Raw genomic sequence first — 26,256 nt, forward strand, 5'->3', positions numbered from 1 at the left:
TTGACTAAATGAACAGGTGGGCCTTAAATTGTGATCCTCTAGATCTGCTAGGATTACAGGTGTGAGCCTCCAGTACCTAACTAACCCTTTTTCTAAACAAGGTTATCTTCATTAATAGCTGTGCTAGAACTTAGACGTATCTTTTGGAGGTCCCCATTCAGTCTAGGAATATTACTTTCTTTTGACTTTATTCCTTTTAAAAAATATCGAATGTCATCATTTTATGTTGAAATTACTGAGGGGAAAAGCAAAAACATATTTTTTAAAGATTGTCAAGGTGCCAGTGGCTCATACCTGTAATCTTAGCTACTCAGGAGTCTGATATCTGAGAAGCATGGTTTGCCTATTCATGAAAGTCTGTGAAACTGTTGTCTCTATTAATCACCCAACAGCCAGAAGTGGTGCTATTGCTCAAGTGGTAGACGAGCCTTGAGCAGAAAAGCTCAGTGATAGCACCCAGACCCTGAGTTCAAGCCCCAGGCCTAGTAGCACCACCACCAACAACAAAAGATCAAATGATTTATATATTATATAGAAAATCAAGTCGTCCTGACATAAGCAGATGGAGTATATGCTATACGAATTTTAAGATAGGGATGCTTTGTGGAGTTGAGATTTGTGGCCATGAAAGTGGACTGATGTTTTGTGAAGCCTTCTAGGTTTTCATTTTTATTCATTCTGAAGAGAAAAAAAGTTCAGTTTTGTGGTTAGATAAGTAACTTCCAAAACTACTAGCTAGCCCTAAGCAAGAAAAATGAACTAGCAAAGGTCAAGTTCAAGCCCCAATACCAAAAGAAAAAGGAAAATGTTTTTTGGCAGTAGGAGAACTTGAACTCAAGGCCTCATGTTTGCTAGGCTGGCAGTGCTTTAGGACTTGAGCCATGTCTGCAGACATTCTTTTTGCTAGTTAATTGGAGTCTAGTGAACCTTTTTTTTTTTTTTTTGTAAGTCGTAAGGCTTGAACTCTGAGCCAGAAGTCTGGGCCTGGGTGCTGTTCCTGAGCTCTTCAGCTTAAGGCTAGCACTCTACCACTTGAGCCTCAGGATCACTTCCGGTTTCCTGGTGGTTAATTGGGATAAGAGTCTCACAGATTTCCCTGCCTTGGCTGGCTTTGAACCTCGATCCTCAGATCTCAGCCTCCTGAATAACTTTACAGGCTTGAGCCACCAGCACCCAGCCAAAGGAAAACTTTCTAAAAGTGACATTAGTAACATGCACTAATAATTTTACAAGAAAAATCATCTTATTTCAAAATATTCAGTTTTTGTTTTCCTTCATAGCTGTGAAGGAGAACTCAGTGGATGTTCGTTCTTACATTGCTCGTTCCCTCATCGATGGCTTCGAAGGCCCCTCTGGGTACAGCCAGAGATTCGGATTGTACCATGTCAACTTCAATGAGAGCAGCAAGCCAAGGACCCCCAGGAAATCTGTCTACTTTTTCACCAGTGTTATTGAAAAGAATGGTTTCCTTGAGAAAGTGGTAAAAAGACTTCAACCACCATCGACGGCCCACTTCCCCTCCAAAGCTAACACCTTTTCATTTCCATCCGAGGTGCCCTCCAAGGCTAAGGTAGTATGGGAAAAGTTCTCCAACCAACCCAAGTTTGAAAGAGACTTGCTCTACCATGGTACATTCCGGGAGGACTTTCTGTGGGGCGTGTCCTCTTCAGCCTATCAAATTGAAGGAGCTTGGGATGCTGATGGCAAAGGCCCCAGCATTTGGGATAACTTTACCCACACACCAGGGAGCAACATCAAAGACAATGCCACTGGAGACATAGCCTGTGACAGCTACAACCAGCTGGATGCGGATCTGAATATGCTTCGAGCTTTGAAGGTGAATGCTTATCGCTTCTCTATCTCCTGGTCCCGGATTTTCCCAACTGGAAGAAACAGTACTATCAACAGTCATGGTGTTGATTACTACAACAGACTGATTGATGGCTTGGTGGCAAGTAACATCTCTCCCATGGTGACACTGTTTCACTGGGACCTACCTCAGGCCCTCCAGGATATTGGAGGCTGGGAGAATCCTTCTTTGATTGAGTTGTTTGACAGCTATGCAGACTTCTGTTTCCAGACCTTTGGTGACAGAGTCAAGTTCTGGATGACCTTTAATGAACCCACATTCCAAGCATGGCTTAGTTATGGCTCAGGGGTATTTCCTCCAAATGTGAAGGACGAAGGCTGGGGCCCTTACAGGATCGGTCATGCAGTCATCAAAGCTCATGCCAGAGCCTATCACACTTATGACAAGAAATACAGGCAGAAACAGAATGGAGTCATCTCACTGAGCCTCAGTGCACACTGGGCAGAGCCCAAGTCCCCAGGAGTCCCCAGAGAAGTGGAAGCAGCTGATCGAAAGTTACAGTTCGTCCTGGGTTGGTTTGCACACCCCATTTTTAGAACTGGAGACTATCCTAATGCCATGAAGTGGAAAGTAGGAAACAGGAGTGAACTACAGCACTTAGCCACCTCTCGCCTGCCCAGCTTCACGGAGGAGGAGAAGGCATACATTAGGGGCACAGCTGATGTGTTCTGCCTCAACACCTACTCATCCAAAATCGTGAGTCACAAAACACCCAGGCTAAACCCACCCTCCTACGAAGATGATCAGGAGATCACAAAGGAGGAGGATACTTCGTGGATTTCATCAGCATTGCACAAAGTAGTGCCCTGGGGAATGCGGAGGCTGCTGAACTGGATCAAAGAAGAGTATGGAGACATCCCTATCTATATCACCGAAAACGGAGTAGGGCTGGAAGATCCCAATCTAGATGATACCGACAGGATATTTTTCCACAAAGCCTACATCAATGAAGCTTTGAAAGGTATGTGAGAATTCGTTTCATTGAACGAATTCTTTCAGCCTTCCTTCTGTATGTCAGGTGCCTGAAATGGATTGACACAATACATTTGAAGATTCTCTTTTATGCTCTGACTTCATAATTCCTTACCCATTTGGGGATTATATATTCCTTGAGAAGCTTGGGGGTGGGGGCAAAGCTGTGATCTTTTTCCACAGAAAATGGACAAAAGTATACATAATCCCCGCCTCCCCCAATTTTCTTCTTGGGTCCAATTTTTCATTACCATGTATCACAGGGAAAAACACCAACCACCCTCTTTGTTTTTTGCTTTTTTTGGGGGGGTCAGTCATGGGTCTGGGCTGGGGCGCTGTCCCTAAGCTCTTTCACTCAAGGCTAGTGCCCTAACACTTTGAGCCATGGCTCTGTTTTCGGTTTTCTGATGAGTAATTGGAGGTAAGAGTCTCATGGACTTTCCTACCTAAGCTGGCTTTGAACCTCTATCCTCAGATTTCAGCCTCCTGAGTAGCTAGGATTATAGGTATGAGCCACCAGTGCCTGGCAAAAACCAAAACCAAAAACCTCTTCTTTAAATTCTCTCTCCTGTGCTTACTTTCTAAGGCAGGCTGTGGCTTGTGAATTCAAGCTAAGTCCCTTTACCTTAATGAGTTTGATTTTGTAAAGATAAGTACTAATACTTGCTGTAGGGTCATCAAAGCTAGCAAAAAAAGAACAAGATGATCTGCATCTGTACATGTCTCAGTGTATAAGTTGATGGTTTAGGACCCGTTGCCTTGAGGAATCAGCACATAACTAGGCTTGCTAGAGTTCCTGACTTCTGGTCTAAAGTTCTCTTTGTCCTTTGGGATGTTTCTAGCCTACAGGCTCGATGGTGTAGACCTTAGAGGGTATTCTGCCTGGTCGGTAATGGACACCTTTGAATGGTTGTTTGGCTACTCAGTCAAGTTTGGACTATACGATGTCGACTTCAATAATGTGAACAGGCCTCGGACAGCAAGAGCCTCAGCCAGGTACTACACAGAGGTCATTACCAACAATGGCATGCCACTGCCCAAGGAGGATGAGTTCCTGTACGGACAGTTTCCTGAGGGTTTCCTCTGGAGTGTAGCATCTTCTGCCTATCAGGTAAGGCCTTCAGGGTCATACTTGCCATGTGCCAGAATTCCCACTCAATATTGAAGAGGCAGGAGCATGAGTAAGGCCGGGGGAGGGGGATCCAACAAACCTCTAGAGCCCAATGTGTATATTGTACAGGGGACAGGGAGTTCTTTTTTGTGTGCAGTCCCACTGCTTCACCTCCTCAAGTTTGGACAGACCATCAATTGGTGGACTGTGCTGAGATGGGTGTTTGCAGGGCCAGAAGGAGTAGACAGAACCTGGACAGAAACACATGGGCAAAATAAGCAAATAAATATTCTGAGCCTCTGCTGGATGCCTTTACTCCTCATCTACCTTTCTGAGCAAGCAGTTTCCCAAACTGGCTTCAAACATGAGCCTGGACTTTTTCATTCCTTCTTTCTTCCTTCCTTTCTTTTTTTCTCCCTTTCTCCCTCCCTCCCTTCCTTCCTTCCTTCCTTCCTTCCTTCCTTCCTTCCTTCCTTCCTTCCTTCCTTCCTTCCTTCCTCCTTCCCTCCCTCCCTCCCTCCCTTCCTTCCTTCCTTTCTCTCTCTCTCTCTCTCTCTCTCTCTCTCTCTCTCTCTCATCACTGTTCAAAAGGATTCTGAGGCCTGTGAGGGGTAGCGGGTCAGACTGCCTCCTGCCCAAGTTCTGCTACCAATAGACATTTATTAACTAAAAGTTAATAGTGGGAAACCACAAAAGGCACTTTGTGTGTCCTGTTCTGTGGACACAAGGAGGCCCCAGATCTTGGTTTTCTTAGGTCCTCTGGTCAGCATGTTACACAAAAGATTCACGGAGGCAAATGCCAGGATTTCAGAGGCTGTGTCCTGTTGTGTATCAGGCACTCAGAATCCTCCAAAGCAGGTTTTCTCAACCTGGGCCTGAGGTTGCTTTACATGGAAAATCCTTGCTTATGGGGACTATCCTGTCACTAGGGGCGGTTAGCAGTACCCATGGTTTCTCCACACCCAATGCCAATAGACCAACCCCAACTTGTAACAATCAAAGTATGCCTGGAGACATCACTAACTGCCCCTTTGAAAGCTAATTGGAACCCGCTGAGAAGCATTGCTCTACAGGTTTATCTGGACACAGGATTAGGAATTCTTCCTTGTAGGGCAGAGGATACAAACTTTGCTTGATTTTAGACTCTGTCCATGCAGAAGCAAGGAGATGTCTTAAAAGTATTTTAACAGGGCTGGGAATATGGCCTAGTGGCAAGAATGTGTGCCTCCTATACATGAAGCCCTGGGTTTGATTCCTCAGCACCACATATATAAAAACGGCCAGAAGTGGCGCTGTGGCTCAAGTGGCAGAATGCTAGCCTTGAGCAGAAAGAAGCCAGGGACATTGCTCAGGCCTTGAGTCCAAGCCCCAGGACTGGCAAAAAAAAAAAAAAAAAAAAATATATATATATATATATATATATATATATATATATATATATATATATATTAACCAACTCGCATCTGATTTTTTTTCTTCCAGTCCTGGAGCTTGAACTCAGGGCCTTGGCATTGTCCCTGAGCTTCTTTCTGCTCAAGGCTAGCATTCTGCCTCTTGAGCCATAGCACAAGTTCTGGCTTTTTCTGTGTATGTGTTACTCAGGAATCAAACCCAGGGCTTTATGCATGCTAGGCAAGCAATCTACCATTAAGCCACATTCCCAGCCCATATCTGAATTTTTTGTGTGTGTGGGTACTGGGGCTTGAACTCAGAGCCTTGCTCAACTTTTTCACTCAAGGTTTGTATCTACCACTTGAGCCATGCCTCCACTTCTGGCTTTTTGTTGTTTAATTGGAAATGAATCTTTTTGGATTTGTTTACCCAGGCTGGCTTTCAAAACTCTATCCTGGGGCTGGGAATATGGCCTAGTGGCAAGAGTGCTTGCCTCGTATACATGAAGCCCTGGGTTCAATTCCCCAGCACCACACATATAGAAAACAGCCAGAAGTGGCGCTGTGGCTCAAGTGGCAGAGTGCTAGCTTTGAGCAAAAGGAAGCCAGGGACAGTGCTCAGGCCCTGAGTCCCAAGGCCCAGGACTAGCCAAAAAAAAAAAAATTGAAAAAAACACACAAAACTCTACCCTTAGATCCCAACCTACTGAGTAAGATTACAGGTATGAGCCACTGGCACCTAGTTATCTGTGGAATTTTCTGAGTCCCCATTTCCATTCATACATTCAGTCAACAAATTTTCATCATTGTGACCATTGTATATTCTGATTAGCAACGTGTGCTGTATGAGTGAAAAGAAGCAGTTGTGTTTCCTGACCAAAGTGCTACGTGATACCCCAGGACCTTGTGTTCTTTTAAAAAACTCTTGTATTTGGAAATCTTATCAGACAGTTGTAAAATAATACAGAAATCTCTTATATAATCTTTCTCAGCCTCCTTAACTGTTCCCAATTTTTTTTTTACCATATTTGCCTTTTCTATGAGTTATTTGTATATGTATACGCATATATATGTGTGTATTATATATGAATGTTTGTTTGTGCATTACTGAAGCATCACTTGAATAAACAGATGCCCAGATTTTTAAGGCCCCCAAAGACAACCATCAGAGTCCAGAGTCAAAGCCAAACCACAAGGGTTGTTTATTACGAGTTCGAACCCGGTCCCCCCAGCGCACTCATTGTCAGTGACACTGAGAGGCCCTGAGCACAATTCCAGCACAGCTTTTATAGACAAGTACAGGGAAGATGAGGAAGACCCCTGGTTATGAGTACATGATTGGTTGACATTTGCCCTAGTTTACAGGTTGTCTCAGGATTGGCCTGGGTCTTCCCGCCAAAGCATGGGTCAGATGGCCTTAACCTTGGGGGTAGGCCTCCAGGAGTGGTCATGTAGCCACATTCCTGGAGCCAGGCGGTTCCTATCTCCTTTGTCCAGGTCCGGGCTGGGGTCTGAGAGCTGACACTTAGTTATGTCCAACCTTGAGTGGGCTCCAGACGTGGACAATTAATCACATCCCGGCGCCAGATAATGCCCAGAGTCAGGTAGTACAGAGTTCACAGAAGGGGTGTGTGTGTGTGGTGGGGGGGGGGCATGTGGTTACAGAGTAGCTATCCACTTCCCCATGGGTTAGCAAACAAAGGTACAGAAGCAAAATAGCTATTAGGGGCATAATGGTCATAATTTTATTCTCTACACTCTTCACCTACTATGCTTTTTCATCTAAAGATTAACTTTTTTTTTTTTTGCCAGTCCTGAGGCTTGGACTCGGCCTGAGCACTGTCCCTAGCTTAGTTTTGCTCAAGGCTAGCATTCTAGCTCTTGAGCCACAGCACCACTTCTGGCCATTTTCTATATACGTTGTGCTGAGGAATCAAACCCAGAGCTTCATGTATAGGAGGCAAGCACTCTTGCCACTAGGCTATATTCCAAGCCCCTAAAGATTAGCTTTTTTTTTTTTTTTTTCTTTTTTGGCCAGTCCTGGGCCTTGGACTCAGGGCCTGAGCACAGTCCCTGGCTTCCTTTTTGCTCAAGGCTAGCACTCTGCCACTTGAGCCACAATGCCACTTCTGGCCGTTTTCTGTATATGTGGTGCTGGGGAATCAAACCCAGGGCCTCATGTATCCGAGGCAAGCTCTCTCGCCACTAGGCCATATCCCCAACCCCAAGATTAGCTTTTGTACTTTAAAGAAAACAGTATTTTGTGGGTAGCTAGTTGGACACTTAGCTAAATACCTATTCCTTAGCAAATTTCTACCCATTACATTTTGCACCTGCTGACAGTTTTTGCCTGAGCCAATTACTACTATGATGACTGACAAATGTTGATTTGGTTTTTTTTTTTTTGGCAGTACTGAGATTTGAACTCAGGGCCTCTCACTTGCCAACATGGCACTTTACCATCAATATGAGCCATACCTTTTTTTTCTGATTATTTTTCTTTTTCTCGTTTTTATCGGAGATTGGGACTCAAACTTTGTAACTGATACTTTTGCTCATTGACTAGCTCTCAACCAACTGAGCCAAGCCTCTAACCTCTCTGCCAGTTAGTTTTGAGCCAGTATCATTAACTTTCCTGCCCGGTCTGCCCTTGAATTTTAATTCTTCTATTCTCAAACTCTTGAGGAGCTAGGGTTAATGGCTCAAATATTGATTTTTTTTTAATTCCAGCATTTTTGCATCAGGTAACAATCTAGAGAAAGACAATTTTTTGTTATTTTATTAATGTTGTTTTTGAGGTGATATACAGCAGGGTTAACCTAACATATATCAGGTGATATGTACGTTTCTTTCCTTTTGCTTTGTATCAGCCATTCCCGCTTTCTCTCATTCCCTCCTTCCCATCACTATCCTTCAGTTGCTTGGTTCACTTTCATCAATGTCCAGGGAAGCTGATGGGCCCCTCTGTCATACTTTTTCACCTGCTTTCCACTGATTCTGTGCCCTCTTTTCACCTTTCCTCAGATGAACACATGTATACACCATATATGAGCTAAAGAATAAAGAGTTATCTAAAAACAGTAGGACAGATTAAGAACAGGTCCTTTCTATCCTTATCTTTGGGGTTCTTTTCAGTCTGTATATTATTTTATATACATATGGAGAGGCGCTTGGGTATTAGAAATTGGTGCTTTTCTCCTAAGACTGTCCTCTTTTGGCCTCACTGTGTATGGCTATCGTGAGTCCTGTTTACTTTGTCATATCTCATTGCATTTTAAATCTAACATCTGCATATCAGAGAGTACACATACTGTTTGTCCCTCTGATCTTGGCTTATCTTGCTGAACATGATTTGTCCTAGTTCCATCCATTTTCCTGTGAATGCCACTATTTTATCTTTACTGATGGCTGTGTAAACTTCCATCTACCACATTTTTTGGATCCATTCATCTGTAGTGGGGCATCTGGGTTGTTTCAGTTTCTTGGCTGTTGTGAACAGTGCAGCAATGAACATGGAAGTGCAGGTGTCCTTGTTGTATCCTAGTTCTTATTGCTCAGGGTAGATGCCTAGGTATGTCTATGGTTAGTTTTTTTTTTTTTTTTTTTTTTTTTTTTTGCCAGTCCTGGGCCTTTGACTCAGGGCCTGAGCACCACTGTCCCTGGCTTCTTTTTGCTCAAGGCTAGCACTCTACCACTTGAGCCACAGCGCCACTTGTGGCCATTTTCTATATATGTGGTGCTGGGGAATTGAACCCCGGGCTTCATGTATACGAGGCAAGTGCTCTTGCCACTAGGCCATATCCCCAGCCCTATGGTTGTTTTTTGAGGAACCTCCAGACTGCTTTCCAGAATGACTGCATTAGATTACATTCCTACCAGCAGTGTAGTAGGGTTCCTCTTTCTCCCCATCCCTACCAGCATTTGTTACCTGAATTTAGAATATTAGCCATTCTGACTGGGGTGAGGTGGTATTTCAGAGTTGTTTTTATTTGCATTTCCATTACTGGCAGATATGATTAACTTTTTTTTTTTCTGCCAGTCCTCGGGCTTGGACTCAGGGCCTGAACACTGTTCCTGGCTTCCTTTTGCTCAATGCTAGCACTCTACCTCTTGAGGCACAGCACCACTTTCAGCCTTTTCTGTTTATGTGGTGCTGAGGAATCAAACCCAGGACTTCATGCATAGAGTGCTAAGCAAGCACTCTATGACTAAGCCACATTCCCAACCCATCATGAACATTTCCTAATGTTGAGAAAGGCAATTTTCATCTTTTGTCCTGTTTGTTTATAGTTAGTGTATTATACATATGTTTTTATCATGGGTATGGCCTTATAGAGTCCTCTTTTGTTCAGTGGATTACTTTTTATGAGTATTTATTTAGATGTGGAGATTGTCCCAGATTTTACCAGAAATAGTGGATTTTAGATGGATCCTATATATTTTTGCCATGGTCTACTCTTTAGTCTTTTTCCTAATTTTTATTGGTGCAGGCTTTTTTTTTTTTTTTGTATCTCCAAACTTTAACCTGTCATTTCTCTAATGAGCCCTTCTCCTTTTAGTGCCAAAATGTTTAGAAACAATGGTCTGCATTTTGGGTGTGTACACTGCTCCATTCATATCATTTCTTCTAAGCCCTCCAGTGGACAGAACTAAGAATTGTAGAATTGTATGTATGCACATACATACATACAGCTTACCTAGCAGCTGTGTCTGGATGTACCATTTGTTCTGTTTTGTTTTCTGGCAGTCCTGGGGCTTGAACTCAGGGCCTGAGCACTGTTCCTGATTTCTTTTTGCTCAAGTCTAGCACTCTACCACTTGAGCCACAGTGCCACTTCAGCCTTTTTCTATTTATGTGGTACTGAGGAATCGAACCCAGGGCTTCATGTATATGAGGTGAGCACTTTGCCACTAGGCCATATTCCCAGCCCTGGCTGTACCATTTTTTTACAGCCTTGTTTGGATGTGTGTCCTTGGTTAGAAAGCCAGCACCATCTTTGCTGTCCCAGTTACATAGTGTCACGCCATATTTGTTTCAGAACTTGAATGTAGCTTGCAGAAATCGTGCCCCTCAGACTGCCTACAACTATTATACACATTTTTCTTGTTGATCACACAAGGTATAGTAAGAGGTAAGGAGGGAGGTACAGAAACAGTGTCATATTTACAAAGTAGAAATTCTGCCTCCACACCTAGAATTTTGCAGTTTGTGTGTTTGGCTGTGTGTTTAGGGATGGTAGAGAGGCATGAAATTGTTCACTCAAACCTATAGTGAGTACCTGGCATACACCAAACTTTGCTGTAGTAACTTCTGGGACACTTAGGTGAAGGATAGTTCTTAGAGCACACACAGGTCTTGTAGGAAGCCGCTCAGCCAGTGCAACAGTTCATGATGCGGTGGTACAGTACTGCGTGTGTATCATTGGTTCAAAAACCAGAGGGAGGATGGGCTGGAGAAGGAGAAATGTCCTAACTTGGGACTTTCTGATCGAGACAGGAATTTGTGCATATGCCATTGAATGGCCTAATGAGTCATGTTTTGTCTTGAGGTTGAAGGTGCATGGCGAGCAGATGGCAAAGGACTTAGTATTTGGGACACATTTTCTCACACACCCCTGAGAGTGGAAAATGATGACACTGGAGATGTGGCCTGTGACAGTTATCACAAGATTGCTGAGGATGTGGTAGCTCTGCAGAACCTAGGTGTATCCCACTATCGCTTTTCCATCTCCTGGTCTCGAGTCCTCCCTGATGGAACCACCAAGTATATCAATGAAGCGGGCCTGAGCTACTACGTGCGTTTCATTGATGCACTGCTGGCCGCCAACATTGCACCCCAGGTAAGGGCAGGCCCTGGCCAAGCTTTTGAAAGTCCTCTTGTGGGAGGCATCAAAGCTGAGGAGCACCCTAAGCTTCCCAGCACATGTCAGCGAGGGAGCTTAATTGTTTTTAATTATTCCCAAATCCAACTGGTTCATAAATCCATCTGGTGCATGGAAGATTTTCTTCCTAATCTTGACCCCAGCCATCCAGTTCCCTCTCTTAGAAGAAACTTAACTCCCTCTCTCAAAAAATCAAAACTCTGAGCTGTAATCTCCCTTCAGGTTTAGTAGCACTTTGTGCTGGCCCATCTCACTCAGTGCTTCCCTTTGAAAGCATGACTGACAGATCTGCTCATCTGTCTTTGTCACAGGTGACCCTGTACCACTGGGACCTGCCCCAGGCACTCCAGGATATGGGAGGCTGGGAAAACGAGACCATTGTGCAGCGATTTAAAGAGTATGCAGATGTGATCTTTCAGAGGCTGGGAGACAAGGTGAAGTTTTGGATCACGCTGAATGAGCCCTATGTCATTGCTTACAATGGCTATGGCCTTGGGATAGCAGCTCCAGGTAAAGGCCCCAGGCCTGATTGGCCAGCTTTTTGGAACATACCATTCTTATTATGATAACATTCTTATTATGGCACAAGAGGGAGTGGCCAAAATAGCCCCATGGCAGAGCCTCAGAAACCCTGTCCCTTACACACAGTTCAGAGGTTTCCTTTTTCATCTCATATTTGAGCACCTCAAGGACTTATTATTTTGCTCTGTCTCTGCCTCAGGAAAGATCAAGCATGTGAACATATTGGTATAGGAAAGGACAGTTTTTCAATCTCTACAGGCCCACAGTCTGTTGTCACAATTTCTAAATCCTATAGGTATGAACTGGAGATAAAATCTGATCTTGTTTCCCATGCTGAAAACTGCAGGAATGACTGTGTGGGACTATGGAGAGCTGAACTGGCTCTGCTGGGGTGATGCATAATGGGTGTTTTATACAAGTGAATACTTTTCTAAAGTACAACATTTCTTTCTAAAACTCACCTGACAGAGCTTTGATGAAGGGATTGTGGACATTTATTGTCTTTGACCCTTGGAGACTGTCCAGTTTCTTTCCTGTGGTCTACCTGTGAGTCGTCATCATGACTGTTTGTCAAAATGGACAGAGCTATGGTGATGTGTGCATCTCCTGTGGGTCCAGGTTGCCAATTTGGTTTAGGCAGTTCTACTCCCCATAGTATTTTCTAACAAGTGTTTATCTGCATTAACTTCCACGGTGGGGTCCTTAAGCTCTGAGGTGAAAAGTATTGTGTGGACATTTTTCTTGAGACACAGGAGTCATTTTTTGGAGAAGTGTCAGCAGGTGGCTTGCCCTACATGCATTTCCTTCTCACAAGCTCCCAGCACTGCTGAGAAAGAACCTAAAAGGTCTGTTTCCCACAAACAGACGGGACATTCATTTTCTGTTGACATCCATATGTCTATTTCCAGGAATCTCTTTCAGGCCTGGCACTGCTCCCTACATTGTTGGCCACAACTTAATTAAGGCCCACGCTGAGGCCTGGCACCTGTACAATGACAAATACCGGGCCCATCAAGGTGGCATCATCTCCATCACCATCAGCAGTGACTGGGCTGAGCCCAGGGACCCCTCCAACCAGGGAGACGTGGAGGCAGCCAGGAGATATGTTCAGGTCTGTTTTTCTTCTGTACTGTTTATTCTGTCTTCCTCTCTTGTCATGATCTAATGAGAGTAGAATTAGACTGAAAATAAAAAATTTAGTGTCGGGCTTCACGCTATCCCTCCCCATCCACGTGGGGAGGGTCCTGGGCTTATCTATCTCTTCTGTCTGGGATCCATACTCACTCTCTCACATTCCCCCCCCTCCCCCGCCTCCCTGGCCGGTAGGGATTAGACGCGGAAGCGGGGTCCCGGATTAGCCTCGGTTCGCCTGTGGTTGCGAGACCCCCTTGCTCGCCAGCCCAAGGAAGACACCGGCGTGTGGTGGTCTCGGAGACCGTCTCTGGGACGATTCTAATTTATTCAAATGAGAAGCCACAAAGATATCAAATGAGAAGCCACAAAGATATACCCCAAAGGCGGGCACAGGAGAGGGACAACAGATTGGCCACAAGAGCTATCCGTCAAGTGATGTCAGGGGACTTCCCTTGTGGACGGAGGCCCAGTCCCCCAAGGATTAGGTTTCTGGGGTTCCCCCGCCATTGCACACGTGCTCGCTCCAGGAGCAGGGGGAAGAAGAGGGGATGGGCCAAGCCAGCTGTGGCCTCTTAAAGGCACAGCTGACCCCAACAATTTAGGATGTAGGCTCAAGTGTTGAGATTACCTATCCTGTGAGTTTAGGAAAACCTAACTTGTTTGTTCAACCTTAGGTTTTTCATCTGTGAACCAGAGATGTCTTACCTTAGGTGATTAGGTGATGCCCTATGTGCTTGTGACAAAAGGTCATATAAGGGATTAGATCATTCCTTAGAGGGATAACTTTATTACATTTTCTCTTAAGTCTTTTTTTTTTTTTGGCCAGTCCTGGGCCTTGGGCTCAGGGCCTGAGCACCATCCCTGGCTTCTTCCCGCTCAAGGCTAGCACTCTGCCACCTGAGCCACAGCGCCCCTTCTGGCCGTTTTCCATATATGTGGTGCTGGGGAATCGAACCGAGAGCTTCATATGTAGGAGGCAAGCACTCTTGCCACTAGGCCATATTCCCAGCCCTATCTCTTAAGTCTTAAAGAAATATTTTTGTCCATGCAGTCCTCATTGGATGAAACAATGGTTTGAAGCTAACTACTCCCAACTCTTCCATCTCTGCTTTGTCTATAGGGCTATAAAGCCAGACTTCACGCACGCTTGCTTGCAAGCTTGTATTCTTCAAACTCCATGACAAGATTTCCTTTAATTGTAGATTTTAAATTCTGTGATACTGGGGCTGGGAATATGGCCTAGTGGCAAGAGTGCTTGCCTCGTATCCATGAAGCGGTGGGTTCGATTCCTCAGCACCACATATATAGAAAATGGCCAGAAGTGGTGCTGTGGCTCAAGTGGCAGAGTGCTACCCTGGAGCAAAAACAAGCCAGGGACAGTAAATTCTGTGATGCTGCTAGTGCCCAATTTGCTAATTTCTTGAGTTTAAACAAGGGCATGAGCTGAAGTACTGGTGGCTCACACTTGTAATCCTACCTACTTGGGAGGCTGAGATCTGAGGTTCACAGTTCAAAGCCAGCCCCCACAGACAAATCTTATCTCCAATTAAACAGCAAAAGGCTGGAAGTCAAGGTGTGGCTCAACTGTCAGAGCATCAGCGTGAGGGAAGGACAGAAGACAGAGAAAGAAGAGGGGAGTGAGGAGAGAAACGAGGAGAGAGGAGAGAGAGAAAATAGCCCTTGCCCTTGATCCTGCTGTCACTTCTGAAGGAGTAACCAAGCATGTTTTGGCAAGAGAGAAAAGCAAACACGGAAAAGTGCTCCATCCTTCAGATTAGTACCCATATTTGGTTCTATATAGTTTGCAGATTGGTACTTTGACTTTCTTGGGGAAACACAAAGGATCTTGATTTGTGAAATTCTTCACAAGAGATCTCGATAAAGGTGGCCCTAATGCATCCTTCATTTTATATTGTAAATCCCCGAAATCAAAATGAAAGTAATGTTAGACTGTAGTATGATTAGTTTGAGCCATTTGTTGGGAAACTGTGATACTACAGTCCAGAACTACGATGGACATATCTCTTTGAAAAGGTTTCAGTAAAGATGCCTGATTTGGGCTGGGGATATAGCCTAGTGGCAAGAGTGCCTGCCTCGGATACACGAGGCCCTAGGTTCGATTCCCCAGCACCACATATACAGAAAACGGCCAGAAGGGGCGCTGTGGCTCAGGTGGCAGAGTGCTAGCCTTGAGCGGGAAGAAGCCAGGGACAGTGCTCAGGCCCTGAGTCCAAGGCCCAGGACTGGCCAAAAAAAAAAAAAAAAAAAAAGATGCCTGATTTGCCTGTATGTGTGAGTCCTGGGCCCTGAACTCTGGGCTGCCTGCTCTCACTTGGCTTTTTCACTCAAAGTTGGCACTCTATCACTTGAGCCACGCCTCTCCTTTCAGCTTTTTGTTACTTAATTGTGGAGAAGAATCTCAGGAACTTTTCTGCCCAGGCTGGATTGGAAACCAGCAGCTAGGATTACAGACAGGAGCCACCAGCACTGGAGTTTGAACTCGGTTTGCTTGCCTCAGCAGGCACTCTACTACTAGAGCCACACCACCAGCTCTGCTTTTTTTTTTTGGCCAGTCCTGGGCCTTGGACTCAGGGCCTGAGCACTGTCCCTGGCTTCTTCCCGCTCAAGGCTAGCACTCTGCCACCTGAGCCACAGCGCCCCTTCTGGCCGTTTTCCATATATGTGGTGCTGGGGAATCGAACCTAGAGCCTCATGTGTAGGAGGCAAGCACTCTTGCCACTAGGCCATATTCCCAGCCACCAGCTCTGCTTTTTGATGCTTATTTTTGGAGATGAGAGTCTCACAGACTTCTTCCCAGGCTGGCTTTTAATCACAGTCGTCTTCTGGATCTCAGCCTCCTTAATAGCTGGGACACTGGCTATGGGCTCCAGTTTGTTACAGTGCATTTAAAACTTTACCATGGTTACATGCGCTCCAAGGTGTTGGGGTCTTTTGCCCCCAGCACTCTCCTGGCCAGCGTGAGAGGCGGGGAGCATACCCCATGGGGCCAAGACAAGGTAGAGTCATGAACTGCCCATGCCCAGCCCCCTCCCCCCCCCTTTGCCAGAGGACAATCAGGCGGCTCGGGAGAAGGTTTCACGCAGTCTCGGTTTATTCAGGGAGGAATCACATCCAGGAGAGTGCTGGGGGTAAAGGACCTCAACACCAAGGCTTACCTGTGAGTAGAGGGCTTCACCTACATTCTAGGTATCAGCCTGAAGAGAACAACAAAGCCTCTCAAGTTTCATGTATTTGGATGCTGTGTATGATCTTCCTGAAAATAAGGATAGCCTTGTCCTCTTTAAAGAAATAGGCTTTGGGGCTGTGGGGCTCAGTGGTAGCATGCTTGAAACCTTAGGTTTGATCCTCAATATTCTTCCCTGCAAAAAGGAGTTGAATAGCTCCCAACCCTAGAGCTCTAAGCCTCTAAGCCATCTAGGCAGCAGGAAAGCTCCCCAGGATGTTTCCTCTTCAGGCACTTTGATGAGAAAAGGACCAGAATAGCTGCTCTGTGGTGAGAGGAGGAATCAGCCTAGAGGCTCTAGTGTCTGTCTGCTGTCAGACCTTCCTAAGGGCAGCAGGAAGCACTTGTGGAGAGACAGTGGTCACAATCCCTCGTCACAATCCCTGGGGGTTCTGCTGCACCCAAGCAAATGATAAAGCTGGGAAGACCTATGGGCACCTGTGCAGCCACAGGGGAGAGCACAGCTACCTTTGAGGGTTGGAGAAAAGAAACAGAGGTTCTGAGGCAGTGACTTGGGAACAGGGATGTTGCTTGCTGTCCCTTGGTGTACCCAACAGTAATGACTGTCCCACCCCACCCTTCTTTTTGCAGTTTATTGCAGGCTGGTTTGCACATCCTATTTTCAAGAATGGAGATTATCCCGAGATGATGAAGAAACGGATCAGTGAAAGGAGCCTGGCTGCAGGCCTCAACAGGTCTCGGTAAGGTCCTGTGCCCAGCGGTAAGCACATAGAGGCTGAGGGGTATGTCTCAAGTACATAATCTTCTTTGTTTGCTGGGAGGATTTTGTGTGATGCTAAGGGAAGTTGTTATTGCCATGTTTATAATTCAAAATAGCCAGGATATCTTCCCCCCAGGGTACCCGCTGCCCACTACTTCCCCTAGCACATTCTATCCTTCTTCATTCCATTAGGAGTCAACGTATACAGCAGCTGGGGACTGACAGGCACATATGTTTAAGCAGGCAGCACCTTTGAGGCCCAGTCAACCCAACCCAGTTAAGAAAATAACATCAAAAGCTGCAATCAGCTGGTGGTTTATGCCTATAATCCTAGCACTCAGGAGGCTGAGATCTTCAGAATCACAGTTCAAAGCTAGCCAGGTCAGGAAAGTCTATCAGAATCTTGTCTCCAATCATCCCTAGCCTTGAGTGAAAAGCTCAAGGATGGGGCTGGGAATGTGGCTTGGCTGTAGAGTTCTTGCCTCACATGCATGAAGTCCTGGGTTTGATTCCTCAACACCACATAAACAGAAAAGGCTGGAAGTGGTGCTGTGGCTCAAGTGGTAGAGTGCTAGCCTTGAGCAAAAGGAAGCCAGGGACAGTGCTCAGGCCCTATGTTCAAGCCCCAGTACTAGCACCAAAAGAAAGAAAAAGAAAGCTATAATTTCTCAATCTCCCATTGGTATTGTTTTGAGATATTAAGTGACTTTTGTTGTTGTTGGTTGTTTTTTTTTGTTTGTTTTTTTTTGGCAAGTCCTGGGTCTTAGACTCAGGGCCTGAGCACTGTCCCTGGCTTCTTTTTGCTCAAGGCTAGCACTCTGCCACTTGAGCCACAGCGCCACTTCTGGCCGTTTTCTATATAGGTGGTGCTGGGGAATCGAACCTAGGGCTTCATGTATATGAGGCAAGCACTCTTGCCACTAGGCCATATTTTCAGCCCTAAGTGTTTTTGTTATTACCATTATCATTACTTTAAAATGTACAGAAGCCATTTTTTTTGTAAATTGTGTGTATTTATATCTTGTGTACATCTGGTGAAGCAAGAATGTACCATCAACAAAGTAGAAATTTACTAATTCCAATCAACTGCCAAAAGCCCATTGGTACTTTTATTTAAAGATGAATAAACAGGGGGCTGGGGATATAGCCTAGTGGCAAGAGTGCCTGCCTCGGATACACGAGGCCCTAGGTTCGATTCCCCAGCACCACATATACAGAAAACGGCCAGAAGCGGCGCTGTGGCTCACGTGGCAGAGTGCTAGCCTTGAGCAAAAGGAAGCCAGGGACAGTGCTCAGGCCCTGAGTCCAAGGCCCAGGACTGGCCAAAAAAAAAACAAAAAAAACAAAAAAAAAAAGATGAATAAACAGGAGAACAAAAACAAAACCCAGTTATTAAGTGTGCAGTGGGGGTTGAAACCAAGCTGTTTGCCTCCAGAGATCAGTGTGTGTGTGTGTGTGTGTGTGTGGTGTGCATACTCACGCACGCTCATGTGTGCCACATGGAACCCAAGCTGGAGTTTGTTTTTTTTTGTTTGTTTGTTTTTGGCCAGTCCTGGGCTTGGACTCAGGGCCTGAGCACTGTCCCTGGCTTCTTTTTGCTCAAGGCTAGCACTCTACCTCTTGAGCCACAGCACCACTTCTGGCTTTTTCTGTATATGTGGTGCTGGGGAATCAAACCCAGGGCCTCATGTATATGAAGCAGGCATTCTTGCCACTAGGCTATATCCCCAGCCCCCAAGTTGGAGTTTTTTGCTCATACTACTAATTGAGTCATACAGCCAGTCTGGTATTTTTCTGGTTAATTGGAGGTCTCATAGATTTGTCTGCCCAGGCTGGCTTCAAACCATGACCCTCACATTTCAGCCTCCTGAGTGACTAGGATGACAGGTGTGAGCCACTGCCACCTGGCTCACATTCTGCAGTTGGCATTTGAGATGTGGTGTGTGGAAGGGTACAATGTAAGTCTCTGGCCTATGACAACATAAAAGCTCTGTTATTTTGTATGACTTGATGCAGGGGAGATGAACAAGTATTGTTCTAACATAGCCTAGGAGTCTTTCACCTAAACTCCCCTATAAAAGCCCAGCTTTAAGGGTTCAAACTCCAGTTTCAACTTACAGTCCTGACCTACGAATAGAAGCCTAAATATCTGCTATGCCAATTCAGGTCTCCAGTAAGCGAGTGAGTATTTTGGTCCATCAAATACCACTTAACTGAGCAGGTGTTTGTGATTAGAGGAAAACGTCTCATGTCTTGATTTTAGTTGCTGACAGACCAGCTCAAAATACTTCCCTAGTTTCTTAATAGGGAGAAAATTCAGAAGATGAGATCAGGATGAACTGGGTAGATATACATTTCATGAACCCAGAAGGATTCTGAGCTGGGATTTGACAATGAAACCCCAGGAAAGGAAGGTGTTGATGCTTCTGACAGTAGAATTGACATTTCAGTCCAAAGGAAGGTATCAGGACCTACGTAGGGCAACACTGAGCAACATCTAAACAAGAAGCAGGTACAGTTAGGATTTGGCAGAAAGGAGCTTGTACATGCTGTGGCAGGTATATGTTTATCATGTTTTATATAAAGGTCCATTGACAGGCCAGGAATGGTTTGCTCTGGCCTGTAATCCTATCTGTTCAGGAGGCAGAAACTGGGAGCAATATAGTTTAACCCCAGCCCCACCAAAAAGTTAGTAAGACTATAGCTCAACGAACAAGCCAGGCATTGTGGTAATCCTAATTACTGGGAATGTGTATGTAGTAGGATCATGGTCCAAATGATACTTTATCTAAAAAATGACTAAGGCAAAATGGGCTAGAGGTATAGCTCAAGTAGTATAAACGTAACTAGCAAGCTAAAGGCCCCGAGTCCAGTACCAGAAAATAAAAATTATAAAGTCCTATTGAACAAAAAATGTGGAAGGTCCTCCTAGGAACACAAAGGAGTAGTCTCAAGGTATACCTCAGACATACCTTATTGCTGTTGGTTGTGAGGCTTGAACTCAGGGCCTCAGCACTGTCCCTGAGCTTTTGTGCTCAAGACTAGCACTCTACCACTTTGAGCCACAGCTCTACTTTGTTTTCTGGTGGCTAATTGGAGAGGAGTCGCATAGCCAGGCATTGGTGGTTCATCCTAGCTACTCATGAGGCTGAGATCTGAAGATTATCAAAGCCAGACCAGGCAGGAAAAGTCCCAGTCAGACTCTTATTTCCAATCAACTACTCAGAAAAAGCTGGAAATGGTGCTGTGGCTCAAGTGGTAGAGCTAACCTTGGGCACAAAAACTCAGGGAGGGCACCCAGGCCAAGTTCAAAGCCCAGAACTGGCAATGACAACAACAAAAATGGTTGAATGTGTATGCTAATGTTAGAAGACATAAAGTGTGTGTATGTGTTAGCGTCTCAGTCCCTATGGTAGAGTTATAAAAGGGAAATGTTTCATTTCGCCATCAGGTGAAGTGGCTCCTTAAGGGAAACAGGGAAAGGAGGTTGGGTGCACGAGGAGTCTCAGTTGTTTCCGACACTACCTGAAAGGTCTTTCCTTCCTGGCAGCTCTTGAGCTTAGAGTGCTCCCTGGCTCTGTCCCCCCGCCCCCCAATATTCAACAAATGATTCTTCCTAAAACTCTTTACCCTTAATGGTTCCTTCGACCTAGGCTCCCTGAGTTTACAGACATGGAGAAGAAAAAGATTAATGGCACCTATGACTTTTTTGGATTTAACCACTACACCACAGTCTTGGCCTACAATCTCAACTATCACCCTTCTATCTCTTCCTATGATGCAGACAGGTAAGTCTGCCAATGGGCACGACACAAAGGTGTTTTTAGTCCAGCTTGAACTCAGAGGCCTGCCCAGCCTCTGATAAAGGGTGTCCTGGAGCCATATATGCCAGGGTTTGCTTGTAAACTGAGACCTCAAAACCTGTACCAGTTGAACATCGCAAGATGCTAAGGCTTCCTAGGAGCTGCCCTTGAGACAGATGTGCTTTGTTTTAAAATGTTTTCAAGAAAGTTTTCCTTTTTTTCCCACCCAAATTTGTCTCAATTCTCAGATTCTAGACAAGTAGCATTAGATTCTTCTTCAAGGCGAAAGCCAAACCATTACATTATGCAAATAATTAATATTTGTTGTATTTATTATATATAGATTTCTCATACATAGTATGTGGTAACTGAAGTTATATGAGAGGAACATTTATCTCTTTATTGGTGGGGACCAATACAGGGGTTTGAACCTAGCCTTGCAAATTGCAAGGCAGATGCTCTACTGTTAAGCCACATGTCTACCCTGTATATATTATCTGTAATTTATTACAATAAATATAATTGTGCTCCTCTTCAACAAGCATCCTTGGACACTGTTGTGTCAGTCACGCCCCTCTGCATATTCTGGCTCTCTTGGTGCCTGAGGTCTTCCTATATCAACTAGCTTATGAAATGGCCACATTCAGTTCCAGTAAGAGAAACCAGATTCTGACAAAAGCAAAATATTACCCAAGGGTATAGTGTAATCATTTAAGTGGCTAGTCTGTGTTAGAGATGTGGTTTTGGGTTATATCTCAGCTTTCTGTCCTCCATCAGTAGCTGCTTCTCTGGCAGAAACAGTCTTCCTCTCCTTGTCCATTGCTGGAGAGGGGTTGAGGCCTTAAGACAAAGCACCAGGAACCAGTGGCTCACCCCTGTAATCCTAGATACTCAGGATGCTGAGATCTGAATATCAAGGTTTGAAGCCAGCCCAGGCAGAAAAGTCCCCATGAGACTCATCTCCAATACACCCCCAAACCAGAAGTGGAGCACTTATCCTTGAGCAAAAAAGAGCTCAGAGACAGGCACCCGGGCCCTGAGTTCAAGGCCCAACCCCCCCCATAAAAAGACATTTAAGGCAAGTACCAGTGTGCATCCACTGCCTGTCACCACATGAAGGAGGGCCCCAAATCATGCACTGTGGCTTACACTTGTAATACCAACTGAGAGAGCTGAGATCTGGTGATCATGGTTTGAAGTTAGATTGGGCAGACGAGTCCATGACACCCTATTTCCATTAACCAGCAAAAAGCCAGAAGTGGAGGATGGATTAAGCAGTAAGAGTAACTGAGGGAAAAAAGTCAGGCAAGAGTGAAATGCCCTTTCAAGCTCCAGTAGCAACACCAAAAAATAAAAAAGAGGGCCCAAGTATGTGTGCCTGTGACATCACTTGTGGCATTTTCTAGACATAGGTGAGGTGGGGGTCCAATCTCTTCACAGTACTTGCATCCCTTTGGAAGGTGGGAGTTGAGGATGTGCAGGGTTTTCACATTAGTGTGATAGGACACCTATGCAAAAACCCATGGAAGGTGAGGCTCAGGAAATGACAGCACTCCTCTACACAGGTGGGGAGATCAAAGAATGGAGAGACTGAGTCCAAAGTTACATCAGCATGAGGAAATGAGTAGGAGTGAAGATTCTGAGGCAATCTGATTCTTTTGATTTTAGTATGACCCTTAAGTCTAAAGAAAACCTAACGTGTCAATGGCATCTTAGAATTTACAAGATCTAAACTTTGGTTTTTGAACTTGTAGAGGAGTTGCCTCCATCTCAGACCGCTCTTGGCCAAACTCTGGCTCTTTCTGGCTGAAGATGACACCTTTTGGCTTCAGGAAGATCCTGAATTGGTTGAAGGAAGAATACAACAACCCTCCAATTTATGTCACAGAGAATGGAGTATCCCAACGGGGAGAAGCAGATCTCAATGACACTGCCAGGATCTACTATCTCCGTGGTTATATCAACGAGGCTCTTAAAGGTAAGATGGTGGCCCTAGCTCTCTGTTTACTGTGAGAAACACTGCCTGTGTCCATAGGAGGGTAGCACTGCAACCTGAACCACTGAAACAGAAAGTAGCTTATAAGCCTTTCTTTGGGGCTGGGGGCCTAGATATACAATGAGCAAGCAAACCAAGCCAGAGTTGTCTGTTGTCTGCAAGGTAGTGCCCTTCTCAATAGGGCGGGAGGAATTGGCTGGATGGGTGTCTGGATAGGTGCTTTTGTTCCTCAGGCAAAATTTTGTGACCTTGGGTTCTACTCTTAACTGGATGGGATAGAGTGTAAAGGGATTGAGTATAAGCCACATTAGCTAAGGAAACAGGAATTCCTACTTGAATTAAAGTAGTTTCTGAGAGCTACAACTTTCATGTAGGAAGGAAAATTGACATGCCAATGCCTTGATGCAAACCAATGTTCTGTGATAGAGAATAGATGGCTTGGTGCACTCATACTCCATTGAGGGCTGAACCTTTCTGGAAAAATGCTAGCTCTGCAGCTCTGCCAAGGATGACCCACCTGCAGTCATGCAAAGGAAGGAGCAGGTCTTTATGAGATGCAGCCTAAGCTCTATCTGCAAGCTGTGTGCAGCCCAGCAGAGGGGTTTTTGCTGAGGTAAGGAGAGCTAACCAAGTCTTTGCTTGTATAGCTGTGCAGGATAAAGTGGACCTTCGAGGATACACGGTTTGGAGTGTGATGGACAATTTTGAATGGGCCACAGGCTTTGCAGAGAGGTTTGGTTTGCATTTTGTGAACTTCACTGACGTTTCCCTGCCAAGGATCCCCAAAGCATCAGCCAAGTTCTATGCCTCTATAGTCCGGTGCAATGGTTTCCCTGATCCTGCAGCAGGACCTCATCCTTGCCTCCAACAGCTAGAAGGTGAGAGGTGTCTCTGGGAGGGACCAAAACCAAAGGATGAGTAAAAGGGCCTTTTCCAGCCTATCCTCCTCTAGTTTGCTGCCTTCCTCTGTGGCCTTCTTTCATTTAGCCAAGATTTATTTGAGTGCTCCAAACATGTCTAGGGTGAAACAAAGGATACTCAGGGCTGGGAATATGGCCTAGTGGCAAGAGTGCTTGCTTCGTATACATGAAGCCCTGGGTTCGATTCCCCAGCACCACATATGTAGTAAACGGCCAGAAGTGGCACTGTGGCTCAAGTGGCAAAGTGCTAGCCTTGAGCAAAGAGAAGCCAGGGACAGTGCTCAGGCCCTGAGTCCAAGGCCCAGGACTGGCAAAAAAACACCAAAAAAACAAAAAACAAAGGATACTCATAACTAATTAGACCTAGGAACTGGAGTACAAGTGTAGGAAGGAACAGAACTAGATTCTTCTTCCAGTCCTAACCTCCAACAAGTGCTCAGGGCAAATATGCAGACCAGATGAAAGTGCTGAAAAAGTATAAGTCACTATGCAAATTTAAACAATTATCCATTGTAGATTAGATGTCTAAAGTATAAAACAGATTCAGTCTTCAGAGAGTCTATTCTGAGGGTGATGGGTAAGTATGTTAGCAGTGAACTTGCTCTGTCCACGTAGGTGTCAGGTACTTGTACTCCCCAGACCAAAGCGCTCCAGTGATCTGGTAACTAAATCAGCATAGGAGCATGAACTGTCCTCTATTCCCACTCTAGATGCTGAACCAACCACCAGCCCTGTGAAAGAAGAGGTGCACTTCCTGGGGTTAAGACTCGGCACCACAAAAGCACAGACAGCTCTGTATGTACTCTTTTCTCTTCTACTTCTTGGAGTCTGTGCTCTGGCAATTCTATCATTCAAGTACTTCAAGCATTCCAAACAAAGGAAAACACAACCAAGCCAACAGGAATTGAGTACTATTTCTGCCTTCTAACAAGTTTATTACCTCTTCAAGGTCTTCGAAGTGGCCTAGTCTTTGTAACTGCCTTTGTTATCATCAAAATTGAATCCTAAACTCTGTCCATGTTGAAGGAGTTTGAGTTGTTCATTAAATAGGAAATAGCTTCAGTATTGGAAGTCCATTAGGGCAAGGGTCTCTTATGGAAATGTCCAGATACTAAACGGGCCCAGTAACTGATCACTTAATTGAACTTAACAAAGCTGTTGTTTCAGAGTTTTTAATGCAGAAAAAAACCCAGAGAAATGCTTTTAATTTGAAGAAATAGTTGAACTACAACGTCATCTGTCTCCTTTTCAACCTTCCTTCTTGCCTCATGCCATGACTTTCAGAAAATAAAATCAGTACTATGTCAAATAAAATTTAAAAAAAAATCAGTGTCTAATCTTCTTTGGCTTCTTACTAAGAAGTAGGTTTAACAACTTAGTAAATCACAGAAGTCATTTGAATTTGTAATCTTTTCAAACTAGACCAAGACTTTCTGCTTATTTTTCCTGGACCACCAAAACCTACAAAAAGAGATGGCCTTTGGTCCACTATTCCCTAGCTTCAAACATCTCTACTGCTATCTTTTATGTCCTTTGCTTTCCCAATACTGATAGGCTTCAAGGCTCAGATCAGCCTGTTTCCTTCCTTCTTTTCCCATCTGTGGTAGCTCTGAGCTTCAGATACAGTATTTGAAGTTCCACTATGTCTTTGCTACTGTTATTTACTTTGCCTATACCTTTAACTATCAAACATTTAACACTTACTTGTTCCATATGTTGTTTGTTTCTTTTTCCTTTTGTTTGGTGGTGAGATTTGAATTCTAGGCCTGGGTGCTGTCCCTGAGTTCTTCAGCTCAAAGCTAGCTAGCGCTCAACCACTTGAGCCACTTCCGGTTTTCTGGTGGTTAACTGGAGAATCTCATGGACGTTCCTGCCCAGGCTGGCTATGAACCAAAATCCTTAGATCTCAGCCTCCTGAGTAACTAGGATTACAGGCATGAGCCATTGGCACCAGCATCATTTATTGTTTCTAGGTATCTGGGAAAACCTTTTTTAAAATCAGTAAGTAGAAATCCTGCTGTGCACTGGTGGCTCACAACTGTAATCCTAGCTACTCAGGAGGCTGAGCCTTGAGGGTTACACTTTATTTTTTTGCCAGTCCTGGGGCTTGGACTTAGGGCCTGAGCAATGTCCTTGGCTTCCTTTTTACTCAAAGCTAGCACTCTACCACTTGCACCACATCGCCACTTCTGGCCTTTTCTGTTTATGTGGTGCTGAGGAATCAAATCCAGGTTTTCATGCATGCAAGTCTAGCACTCTACAGCTAAGCCATATTCCCAGCCGAGGATTATAGTTTGAAGCCAGCCTGGGCAGGGGAGACTCTTGTTTCCAATTAGCCACCAAAAACCTGGAAGTTGAGCACTGGCTTAAGCGATAGAACACTAGCCTTGAACAAAAAAAGCTCAAGAACAGTGTCCAGGCCGAGATTAAGTGCCAGGATTGGCATAAAAAACAAAACAAAACCCAAAACAAAAAAATACAACAAATGGCAGGGAGCCAGGCATGGTAGCTTAAGCTTGGTCCTAACTACTACAATGCCCAGCACCACTTACACCAGCATGCAAGTATTTGTGGCTGGTGTTCATTAACTGAGTTATATGTATAATTCAGATACTTCACTGCTGTAATTCTCAACCTGGTAGTAGCTTGGAATATATGATGTAAAATTTATTTTTTGCAATTCATAAGAA

At 44.8% G+C, this 26,256-nt stretch overlaps 1 protein-coding gene across 1 annotated transcript in view; it reads left to right on the forward strand.

The window, feature by feature from the left end:
- The window catches only part of Lct (lactase), a 60,431-nt gene extending 35,550 nt beyond the window's left edge, over positions 1–24,881 (forward strand). Inside the window, exons 8-17 of the mRNA XM_048345553.1 lie at positions 1,281–2,831; positions 3,685–3,953; positions 10,894–11,184; positions 11,538–11,736; positions 12,657–12,859; positions 16,718–16,827; positions 20,501–20,635; positions 22,405–22,628; positions 23,294–23,524; positions 24,277–24,881. Of these exons, the coding sequence (XP_048201510.1) occupies positions 1,281–2,831; positions 3,685–3,953; positions 10,894–11,184; positions 11,538–11,736; positions 12,657–12,859; positions 16,718–16,827; positions 20,501–20,635; positions 22,405–22,628; positions 23,294–23,524; positions 24,277–24,494 (3,431 nt within the window). The 3' untranslated portion in view covers positions 24,495–24,881. The remainder of the gene's footprint in view (positions 1–1,280; positions 2,832–3,684; positions 3,954–10,893; positions 11,185–11,537; positions 11,737–12,656; positions 12,860–16,717; positions 16,828–20,500; positions 20,636–22,404; positions 22,629–23,293; positions 23,525–24,276) is intronic.
- The last annotated feature ends 1,375 nt before the right edge of the window (positions 24,882–26,256 follow it).

The sequence above is a fragment of the Perognathus longimembris genome, chromosome 4, assembly GCF_023159225.1.
Source record: "Perognathus longimembris pacificus isolate PPM17 chromosome 4, ASM2315922v1, whole genome shotgun sequence".
In the NCBI taxonomy this organism is placed as follows: Eukaryota; Metazoa; Chordata; class Mammalia; order Rodentia; family Heteromyidae; genus Perognathus; species Perognathus longimembris.